The sequence below is a fragment of the Oreochromis niloticus genome, linkage group LG1 (genome assembly GCF_001858045.2).
Source record: "Oreochromis niloticus isolate F11D_XX linkage group LG1, O_niloticus_UMD_NMBU, whole genome shotgun sequence".
Lineage (NCBI taxonomy): Eukaryota > Metazoa > Chordata > Actinopteri > Cichliformes > Cichlidae > Oreochromis > Oreochromis niloticus.
In genome coordinates this window covers 20,478,782-20,490,462 of record NC_031965.2, presented here as the reverse complement: position 1 = coordinate 20,490,462, position 11,681 = coordinate 20,478,782, and the positions used below count along the sequence as shown (strand labels likewise).

Here is an 11,681-nt window from a genome sequence, read left to right as displayed (position 1 = left end):
TTGCGTTGTCAAATACTGATTGCGGCTTCTACCCTTTGACAAAAATGTCCTCAGAATGACTTGTTATCATTCACGAGAGATATGTTTGCCAGATTGTAGGTCAATAAGTCAAGAATCACTTTTCTTTTTTTGACTCACAGCCATTTCTTATTTTTCTCAGAGTGAAAACTGAATATTTATAGCAGAAATAACTTAAACAGTTAATATGGTAAGAGGAGTCTTTTATACTAAAGTGTACTTAATAAAGACAAAATGAATGGTCTAATATGTAGTAATGATATTTAGAGTGTGGTGACTGATGAATGGGGCATCCAATCAGAAATAAATCTACTGCTGAAACCTGGACATGTTAACCTGCACGAAACCCTGAAAATCATTTTTACAACATCCTGCTCTAAAGCACAAGGCTGGCCTGCTTACTATTTGGCTATTATGTTTACTCTAGCACGCCAAATATCCATTATATTAAGTACATTTAATCCTAACCTTTGGTTGATGTTGTATAATACCAACATCTACTCATTGTTTAACAAAATTTGAACTGTTTGCTTTTATTTAACAAGAGATGTAGGCTTTTTTTCTTTTTAAAAAAATATTTCAACCACTTTCAGCTGGATTTTTGGATTCTTCCCTTTTTAACTTTTACTTACTATTTTAATCAATTTGGATTCCTTTCAGGTTTCTGTTTCTCTTTCTTATGATTTCCTTAAGTTAACTTTCTTATTCAAAACTGCTGTGGTCCTATACACTGACACCCATATGGAGCTGCTGAAGCCTACAGCACTCTGTTCTGGTAAAAGCTGTATGATCCAATCATGATCACGCAATCACGGCTGTGGCGAGAATTAAAAAATGACGTGTGGATTTGGATAATTGTTACATCTATGCTTACTATAGATAGTGAGAGCTGCTATGATGTGGTTTGGACACAGTGGCATTAACAAAAGGACCGCAGGTGGAAGTTGGAAGTGGAAGACTCAGATGATGCTAAGATGGTAAGATGTTTTTCAGTGGGAGGGACAGCTCAGGTCAAGCAGTCTGGAGACAGTTCGAGACAAGATTGAGGATGTAGTGAAGAAGGACATGCAGAGGGTTGGTGTGACAGATGATCTGCTGTGGTGACCCATAAACAGAGCAGCCAGAAGAAGATAAAGAAGAAGCAGAAGCCTACACCATAGCAATTTCACAACCACTTAACCTGTTGCGCTTACCTTCAGTGTCGCTCATAGCCTTATCTGAACATGTTGTCATCTCAAGTTGGATTCTAAAGAAGGTATGCGCAGATTCAGTGATACCTTAAGAGATGCTGTCTGCAGTTTAGGAGTCTACCGTTGTATTCAACTAGAGTTTGGGTTCTCTTTCTATTTAAAGGAGCCTGTGGCATCATGTTGGCAGTGCTACTAGTACTGAGAATGTGTTAAAACTGGCCATCAACAAAGGGAGGGACTCAGTCAAAGTTAGACGTAGCACTATTCTGCTTTCTGTCCATTGGGAACACATGCTCTCTGATACAAACACACAGCTGTGTGTCACCTACTGTACGGTGTGCACACACGGAAATGGCGAGAGGAAAAGAGACTCCTGCTTGCATAACCATCAGAGTCCTTTTTAGTCATTAATTCACACTCTTATGGATGTGCTGGAAAAACTGGACCCCTCCGGATATTTGATATTTTCATAAGTCAATATCCTCTGTCACTACTCAGAAGATATTAAAACAATAGATACGCTGATCTTTTTGGCAGTACATTAAAATAATGCTCGTATTATGCAATTCTGATGCTGTTGCACACGTGTTTATTGAATAACAGCAATTGAAAACAGGTGTGGCACAATTTCTGAGCACCAGAAAAGCTTTGTCCTCAGGTAGACAGAGACTTTAACCTCTAATGTTATGAAAGTATTTGAAAAGATCATAACTCAAAGGTTATGTAAAGAGGTTGAGCCATTTTTGGTTAAGTATCAGTTTGCTTATATCTACAATAACATGTGTTGTTTCTAAAAGATCTGGAGAGCCCTGCTGACTGTGCGACTGTTTTTTTGTTTGCCACAGCAAATGAAATTCAACCCAGTTTTATTTGACACAATGTGTCGTGTCACCTTTTCTTTTTTATACATAAATGGCTGTGTGTGTTCCAAAGCTCAAAATGCTGAAACATTTTCTGATGACGCTGTGATTTTTTGTGTTTACACTCATAAAGCAGCACTGATAGAGTACTTACTTGGAACATACACGAGGAAAGCGTTTATTAAAGAATCTCTGGTGGTGTCTGCACCAATCCTTTTTTTCAACATATTTATATTTTTTCCTCTGAGTTAGTGTTGATAAACTCTGGTAGGAGGTACATGACCCTTTGTATATTTACAACCACTATCAATATTCTATCAATTCATTTGTTTTTCTGTCAGTTAAACCCATAAATGAACAGCTCATGACAGAATGACAGATACGTTTGTTGAGAAGATTTTTGAGGTTAAGTGGGTCTTTTCTTAATTATTTATTTATTCTAACATCAGCGTGCCCTTGTCTCGATTTGTGTTGATGTCATTTGATAAAGCAGTTACCTGATCCAGGGTTATTTTCTCTTATGGGAGGCTTATGTAGTCAGCCTGATCCCCTGGATGAACTGTGAGTTCAAAGCAAAGATGATGAGGAGTCTATATTATATACTCCACCACTGCATATTTAAATTTTTAATGGAGGCTTCACTGATTCATTGTTTTATCTTTAAAGTAGATTGATGTTTGTTTCCTCATTTACATTCATAAAACAAATTGTATTTATAATTTTAAGATATTTAGTAAATTACTATGAATATGCCTGCAGCTAACTTCCACTGTACCGCTGCACTGCGATCAATCTGTCGCTTAAATTACGAATGTTTGCAGTCTATCTGTGACTCCTCAGTGCAGGAAAACATTTTGTTCTGGATCAGAAGAACCTTTCAGATCGTGTGTCTGGAACCACTGGATCAGATGTCTTGAGAGTGGTGTTGGTCTGCAGACAGCATTATTAGACGCTAATGTGAAGAGTATTGTAATGGTTCTCGCACTGGACTGTGCTATTGTGGCTCTGTGCACCCTCGTATTTGTGAGTCTGATTTAAAAGCACTGTAATGTGGAAACATGTATCATCTCCCACTACTTGTGTAAGTCCCCTAGGAGGTTTCAGGAGGCCATTAACTGAGTACTCGCACACCTATCTCAGATTCAGCTCGCTATATTCTGCTGTCTTTATCGTTCCTTTTTTAAAAAATGTTTCTCAGACACCTCACTGCTGTGGCTGGCTGAGTCCCCAAATTGGTTCTTTGTCAACATCATATCTGACAGGGAGGTCAACGACACAAGAGAAAGCCATTTAGCACATTGCAGAGAGATAATCATGAGCGAGGGGTGGGGGGGAAAGAAAAGGACTCACTCTTCCCTAAGCCGGGATTTGAGTGCTGTTTTAAAAGAGGTGTGTCTTCTCTTCTCATCTTTCTCAGTGGCCAGGTCTGGAAAACAGTACAGATAAAAAACAAAGCACTCAACTGCCAATATCAAGCAGCTCTTCTTCCAGCAATTCTATAACACTTGTCAGATAGACTTTTCTGTAAGTCTGTGTTCTTTTTATGCACCAGTGGTTTAGATATGGATGCACAGAAACTTGTTACGAGTTACAAATGATCGCATACAGTTTAACAAATCTGTATAGAACTATATGACGGGGAAAAAATGGATACAAATGTGAAGACAGCAGAAAAATTAAAGTGATTTTTGCCTTTATAATGGTGGCCATCTCAGCTACTAGACTAGTATGTCAAATAAGTCCACTCACCTCTTCAGGCTCTGCTGTGTCTGAAGTGTGTTGAAACTGTGCTCAAGGTCTCTCAGAAACATCTAAGTCATACTGTCCTCTTGCTGTTGAGAAAGTATTTGATTTCTCATCCACCAGCCAGCAGCACACATCCCTCCATCCTTAACTCTTTCATGGCCAAATCTTAGCGCGAGGATATGAGCTAAAACCGAATCCTGAAGTCTGCCATTAATGGACCTTCCACTACTTTATGAGGCAGCTTTATTTTAGTAGTAATTGCATTCAAAGCAGATCAGTATATGAATTCCTAGGTTTTTTCCCTAATGTCTTGCTCCTTTTTTAGAGGCAGATATGTCCTCTTGTGGTTGATTTGTTGCACTGCAGGATATTTTGCTGAGAAGTGGCATGACACACACATCAAACCAGCAGTTCTCAAACTTTTCATAGCATGTCTAACTTCAAGAAGCTAGGAAAAAGGTGTCTACAGTCCAAAATTCACACTTTTCTCCAATCACTGATGAAAAGTGTGACCTACACCACAATTGAGAGCCACTGCATTAGATAAACACGTGGACCTACAAAGAAGGTAATGGTTTTCACTAAAGGGGGTAGTTTTTAAAGCCTGAAATTGTGCATTGACTTCATTTTCTATCATTTCATTTTCTTAATAAATTTACATAGCATCCATCCAAAGATCATCCAAAGAAAGACTCTTCTGTTTGTTATCATGTACGAATTGTGGCCTCAGGTTCTTGTGTTTACCTGACAGTAGTGGCAAACGGTGTCCTTTTCTGCTGCTATATCCCATCTGCTCCAAGGTTTGACATGTTATCTGTTCAGAGCTGCTCTTCTGCTTACCTTCTTTGTATTGAGTGGTTGTTTGAGTTATTGCTTCTATGACCTTTACCTCCTAAAACTCAAACTCTTTCATGGCGTGCATTTTTAATTTCTCTTTGCTATTGTGACTTTATAGTGTTCGACAAAACACTATAAAGTCACAATTGAGTAAAGACGTGCAAAACTCTGAACACAGCAGCATATTTCCTGAATACAAAATCAAAATTAGAAACCACAATTGTGCCCCTTTGAGCAATATGGCTCATTTGAAAGCGATTTGAAAGAGCCAAACTTAGTATTGTGGTCCGACTACCCAAAATGTGATGTCCCCATATGTGGATGCCAGGTCCTAGGAGGTTAAAGTCTCGCTGTGCATCTCTTTTTCAGAACGTTCTCTGTAAATGGTTGTGTGGGAAAATCCCAGAAGATCACCAACAATCATGTTAGGTTTAAAGTCACTTTAATCACCTTTCTTCCTCATTCTGATGTTCATTTTGAACTTCAGCAAGTTTTCGTGACCATGTCTACAAAAATGCATTGAGTTGCTGCTATTTGACAGGCTGTTTAGATATTTGCATTAAGAAACAGTTGAATTGGTGTATTTAATAAAGTGGACAGTGGCTGTAAGTGAATACTGCACAACTCCTCACATCACCTCATAAGAGGACTCAGATTTACTGGTGTAACCACAAACGGGTCCAGTCCCAGATTTAGACTGATAGTGGTGGAGATTATGAGGATAATCCTCTCAGCTCAGGTTGTCAAGGTACTTTTAGAGTCGGCTTCAGAGGCCTGGCTCTTAGTCTTGAGCCTGTATCATTTTGATTGACATTATTATTATCAGATTGAGTGTTCGCCTGTCCCCTCTCCTCTCAGCCGTGCCTCAAACAGTGAAAGTATGTGGATCTCATTGTTGCCATAATTCTTTTCTGCATTTTCTGCATTGGTGAGTGGATCTTAGCTGACAACAAGCAGGACCTAAAATAATTCTCATGATAGCTCTTTGAGTTTAATAGCAACACCTGGAGTTTAGTCTGCAGTAAGCTGTGAAATGTGTGTAAGGTTTTTTACCACCTGATCTAGACTCATCAGTTTGCTGATGCCATCACCATGCCACAGTCAGACTGGTGACGCCAGTGACAAAACGTCTCTGGCGTCACCAGCTGATTGGCTTACTGAAGGAGTGACACCGTTACATGGTTAGAATTCTATTCTTAGAGTGATTTTGCAGTGATGAGAAACACTTTACAGTTTTACTTCCTGCAGGTTTTTCCTTTTGTCTTGGAATTTAATTCCCAGACAAAGTGTATGTAAATTAATATTTAAGAAATCCATCATTTGATTTACCACTAGATGGCATATTTGCTTTGCTTCAGTTTTATTGCACTATGTGTGGCTCTTTTGCTATTCTGTAATTTGTGGTTCAGGTTTTGTCTTTAGTTACTTTTCTATATTACTTATGAAATGTATCAATTGGCTATACTTCAAAAATAGAAAACAAATCTAAATCGTTCAAAATGAAAACTTTTTACAACAAAAACTATATTTTAAAAAAAAACCCTGAATGCTCACAATCGGGATAGGCAGAACTTAAATTTGTAATCTAATAATATAAAAAAGGAAGGGTCTCACCCAACACTGTTAATTAATATTTTAATTTAGCTGACTAACCTAAGTTAATAATACCAATTTAAATTATGCCATAATATTGCAGTTATGGCCATCGAATATCTCTAGATGGCAATAGAACGACACATAATACAGCGGTGATCCTCACTTTGTTTCTACCTGCACTTTGAACAGCTGTAATATGGATTTCCACTAAATTAAAAGCAGGAACCTTATCATTCAAAATACAGAGAAAGAGTAGCAATAATCTTTGACCTGATATGAAAGACCCATCTTTTATTCCCTCTGTGTTTTAAATGAGTGTTAAAAAGTGCATATTTCATTGTTGTGAATACTTCTGAATATATTAAATGGTTTATGAGGGGTGAAAATGGGACATCTGAATGATTTAAATCCGGTTCGGTTGTTTTTGTGCTGGAACGGGAAGGTTTTGATCGGTGCTGTGTGTGAGTAGCTATCGGGATGATATGGAAGGAATGTTAAACCGGAACCCCCCGCATCAGCCGACTTGTGTCCCAAACATCTTCCATTGAACACAGATGTAGCCAAAGCCTCAGCCTCCTCCAGTGGCTTCAGGGCTGCTCTGTGGTGTCGAGAGAGCCAGCAAATGGGAGCTGAACCTAGTAGGAATGTGCCTGGCAACCTGTCTGCCCTTTTTGAGTGGGATCATAAATAGGGGGATGCGGCAAGAGAAGGGAGGGGGGCTCTAATGAGAACGTTTAAACACTTAACAGAGTCCAGGTGCTCTTTGTTTTGCTGTAACAGTGTGCCCTCAGACAGAGTGCCACTTTGAATTCACACAAGCCAGAAGCACAAAGAAAGGAGAGCCAAACAAGGTTTCGATTTTGTATGCAAAATGTTTATTGAATGACATTATTGCTGCGACACAAATAAAATAGAACACATTTACAAATATATAATATACCTCTAAAACAGATATCCTATTACCACAGTTTGCAAGAGTAATGACAAATAGCTACAATGCCCATATATATTTCTTCCTGTACAAAAATAGCTCTATCTGTATAAGTACTTTACTGTAACTTCTATGTAATATTTAAATAAAGTAATTCATATATACACATACCTGCAATAAAAACAAATATAGATTGCACTTGTGTTTTTTTACAAACAACAACATTTCAAGTATATTTCAGTCCATTAAGGACTGGCACATATATCACATAATCTAAGGCATTTTTCCCTTATACAGTGTCCAAAACTTGATATAAACTGATAGCTTTAGAGCTGTGGAGCCTATCTTCGTGTTTGGCATTGTGATGAAGATGTCTTTTCCTGATGATTCATTTGACTTTAAGTCCAAATGGAAAAGTGCAGACAAGTACTGACAGTTTCATGGAACACAATGGCACAAATCCTTAAAGGATAGCACTTATCAAAGTCTTGGCCTTGAGGAATAAATGTGTTAAGTCCCAGAATATTAGTCCTCCCCCTTGATCGAGAGGATGAGTCCACTTTGCCAGGTATTAGCACTCTTCCCTTTCCTCTGCCATGCAGAGAGCAGCACCTGTAGTTTGCTCCATGCTGTGCCATCCAGTGTCTATAAGCAGCTGCAGTTTTTTTTTTTTTTCTTTGAAAGTTGTACATTGCTGAGCTCATTGCAAGGCTCGAGCTTTGGACAAACTCAGTTGCAGCCAGTTTTGCTCTGATTCACTGACTCGGTCCTCCAGCCTGGAACAAATGTGCTGGAGAATACTTGGCTGTAGTCTGAGGCACTTCAAGAATTTTAAAACAGAGCAGGCAGGACACTACTCCTTTGCTTTTGTTCCCAACTCCCGTTGCAAAGTGGTGCTCATGTCCGTCTGAGGAGGGCCTCAAGCTTGTGAACTTGTGAGTCAGTCGTGCTCCACACGGGCCTCAGCCTGCCCTGCTCTTGCCTTAGTGAGACTCTGTGTGATGGAAGGGAGCGACGCCTCCGGCCATATCCGTGTGGGCTAATCTTGTGGGGAGGTGCATTCCCGACCCTCAACTTGCCGATCTGGTGCAGACGATGTGCCAGGTCGTGCACTGTGCAGGTACCCAGGGCACAGCCTGAAGACCGCTTGGTTCGGACGTGGATGTCAGTGCTGGAGAACAAAGGGAGAAGACATGAGTCTATACTGTTTAATCCTGAACTGTTAATAGCTGACTTTGGATTTCTTGAATTTATATTTACTTTGTAAGAAAACTGTCAGAATTGCATGATCTTACCTGGAATGTGGCAACAACGTATCCCTGATGTCTTCTGGTCTGACAAGGTGCTCAGCCTCTGCTCTCTTCTCTACTGATATGGTGTCAACATCTCGCCTCAGTCTGCTTCCTAGCCATATGCTTAGCCTGTAAGAGGAAGGGAAAAAATGCCATTAGTCCAAGGTAGATAATTCAAATGCTGAGTGTCACACCCTAAATCAGGTTCAAATGAAAATCATTCCTCAGTTAACTCACCTCTTTTTCAATTCAGGATTCACTTCAAGTTCCACACAGTGTGCTACTGTTGCCAGCAAACAGCAGTAGATGAAGGACTGGAAGATCAATTTCATTTTGGCTCCTGTTTGGAGAAGGAAAAAAAAAAGAAAAATCAATAGTTAGTCACTCGTACATTTTTATTAATATTTAGCTATACAATTTTCCTGCTCTCCTTCTATCCATGCTAGACTCCTTCATACTGTAATAAGTGTGCTTGCTTACACAAGAGTCCAAAAGCCAAGTTATTTGCACATATCATTCATTTATTTAGAAAGTTAAGCTAAGGTCAGATCTTGCTGGGCTAAGTAAACCTACAACCATGCTTTGGGCCCCTGGCCAGTACTGTGAAGGACACAGTCTCCCAATAAGCGGGCAAAAATAGTTCACAAACAAATGTAATTCAATTCAGTCACCCGATTAAATAGAACAAAACAGCAAAATTATGTGCAATAATATGATAAACAGCACATGATATACTGCCCCTGTTGGATGCTTTGCACCTTGAAGGCAACTCCTTAACAGACGCACACATTAAGAGCTGAACTGCTTATATAACCAGACAGATAACCTGTTCTTGTCTCTACACTTGTGCCCTGACCTCAAAAAAGCAAGGATAAAGCCATCAGCTAGTGGCATAACAAATCACAGCAATGTCTATTTTAAAGGCAAGTGCACATACCTTAGTCTCTGTTCTTTAGTTGAATGAGAAAGCTCTTCTTCTAGAATCAGCTGGGAAAGAGTACTCCACAGGTTTCTTGAGATTGCTTCTAGTTCTGTAAGGCAGCTGTGTCACTCTGCTAATAGCTCCTCCACACAAGACGGGAGCCTTTATGCAAAAGTTGTAGGAGGGGCTAATTGACTCACTCATTCTCTCATCTCCCCCCCCACCCCCACCCCATCCAGTACACTACTGCTGCGCTGTTGTTCTTGTACTACAGCAGTTAAAACTTCAGGAATGCATTTGAAAAAGCATTAAACATGAAGCATTAAAGGAAATTTAAGAGTTGCTGTCATTGTGTTCTTCTTTCATGCTTTCAGCGAGTCACAGCACTAGATTTTTTTATTTCTTTTTCTTTTTCTTTTTACACCTCAGCATGACTCTTAAAAATAAAATAATGTTTGTTTTTTTAATTTAAGTGTGTGTATAAGCAAATGGGTAGTCATTATTTATGTAAGTCAAACAGTGCACTCACTGTGCCAGTAAGAGTACAACATGTTCACGTCAGACGGCTGCTTTCTATAGTGGGTGTTAATCACAGAAAGAAAAGACCTTTTCCTTTGTGGCTGTAATATTTGAACTATAGTTGTAATATTTGGACTTTAAGGTCACACGGCTATAGTTTTTGTTAATGCTCTTTTCAGTCCATCTGGCTAATTGTTTGAAGTGAAATTTAAGGAATGCTTCATCGGACTCGTTTTCAGGGCACTCCCTGATGTGGTGAACTTCCATGTCTGCTTGAAAATGTACTGGATGATGAATTTGAGACGTTGAAAGAGACACTGAACTGAATAAGTGATTAAATAATACACGTATTCCCAACTATAAACAGAATGTGCTCTATGTTTTTGTTTGTACGAGGCAAATATTTGACTATGGGCTCACCACAAATTTATTTGGATAAATGTGAAATGGAATTTTACAGTTAACTAGAAATAAAGTTACAAAAGAACTGTCATGTATGAACAATATTACCTCAGGCTTTCTTAGAACAGTCCGGAGATTTCTTTATAGTGTGTCATCTCACCTCACTTTTCACCTTAGGAATGCAAAGAGAATAAGTTTTGAGTTCATACAGGTGATACCAACATGTCTCATCAGTTTGAACTTTATTATATTTCTATCTTTTTCATTATAACTCAAAATTTGCATGTTGCTTTTACATGAACACACGGGAAGATGTTTTAGATTTCCACAGCGTGGAAAATCAAAACTGTCTGTGGGATTCGTGAGACAGATGCTTATTACGAGCCCCTTAGGGAGGACGAAAATAAATAAATAAATCACATAAAATTGCATAAAAAAATAACCAGCTGGGGAGGCTAAAACTTTGTTTATCTCATCTCACTGAGCCACGGCTAGTGAAGATCTAATGTGTCTGTATTTGAGATGAGCACAAAGAGGTAATATGCACCCAAGAATGACCCTGTGTGTGAAATGCTGTAAATACCGACTTGTTCTCTTTTTTTCAGAAAAGAAATTCCAGTACAGAAATTTCCACAAGGCACTGGATATGGTGTAAATTAACATTGCAGAGAAGGTCCAAGTATTTCTTTCAGTTTTGATACTTGTTTCACTTTCAATTACGGGGAAGAAAAGCTCAAATTGAATTAAAGACGATGTAACGCTTCAAATTCCCCTGTAGCGCACCAGCATCCTGTAATTCGTATCTCATTATAATTAAAAACTTTCTTGAGTTTATTTATATCTCAGACCTCATTCCTTGGTGTCATATTTCAAACTAAAAAAAAAAAACAACATAAATGACAAACACATGTGTTGTAAAGCAGAATGTTTTGCAAGCACTTTGCAATGATAATTGCCTCCAGCGGACAAATAATTCCCCTACCAGAGTTTACAACAAGAGATGGTGCAATCATGACAACAAAACTCCTCTGGTGCTTTTTGGCTCCTTATATAGCAATCTTTTGAAAGTCCATTCTGATGTTGTCCTGGTAAGATGACCCGACAGTTTTTGTACAACCTTATACTTTAATGCATGAGTAGGTCTGTGTGTCAGAAAAGCCGAGCAACAGTCGTCATGTTTGGGAGAAGAGGGGGAAAAAAAAGAGGCTGTCAGCCCCAAAAGCACAAATTACAAAGATAAGTCATAATTATTACCTTGAAATATCCATTGTGTTGTGTGGGGTCTTTTTACTTAATGATCATTCTTGTGCTGTGATAAACGCTATATAAAAAAGGGGTGTTAATGTGTTCTGCCACAGGTTCAACTCT

At 38.9% G+C, this 11,681-nt stretch overlaps 2 protein-coding genes across 2 annotated transcripts in view; one reads left to right on the top strand and one right to left on the bottom strand.

The window, feature by feature from the left end:
- The window catches only part of sbf2 (SET binding factor 2), a 120,625-nt gene that overhangs the window by 722 nt on the left and 108,222 nt on the right, over window positions 1–11,681 (top strand). The gene's annotated exons all lie outside the window — the stretch shown is intronic.
- adma (adrenomedullin a) lies at window positions 7,100–9,564 on the bottom strand. The gene is made up of 4 exons (XM_003442283.5): window positions 9,408–9,564; window positions 8,708–8,810; window positions 8,474–8,599; window positions 7,100–8,349 (listed from the first exon to the last, which is right to left on the bottom strand). Exons 2-4 carry the CDS (start codon window positions 8,800–8,802, stop codon window positions 8,076–8,078), a joined length of 495 nt encoding a protein of 164 aa, XP_003442331.1. The 5' UTR covers window positions 8,803–8,810; window positions 9,408–9,564; the 3' UTR covers window positions 7,100–8,075.

What these genes read in the sequence shown, in the direction of transcription:
- adma (XM_003442283.5), bottom strand. Translation starts at nt 8,802, where the DNA reads ATGAAATTGATCTTCCAGTCCTTCATCTACTGCTGTTTGCTGGCAACA. An exon ending in AATCCTGAATTGAAAAAGAG is followed by an intron (nt 8,600 to 8,707) that starts GTGAGTTAACTG and finishes TTCCTCTTACAG; the next exon opens with GCTAAGCATATGGCTAGGAA. An exon ending in ACGTTGTTGCCACATTCCAG is followed by an intron (nt 8,350 to 8,473) that starts GTAAGATCATGC and finishes TTTGTTCTCCAG; the next exon opens with CACTGACATCCACGTCCGAA.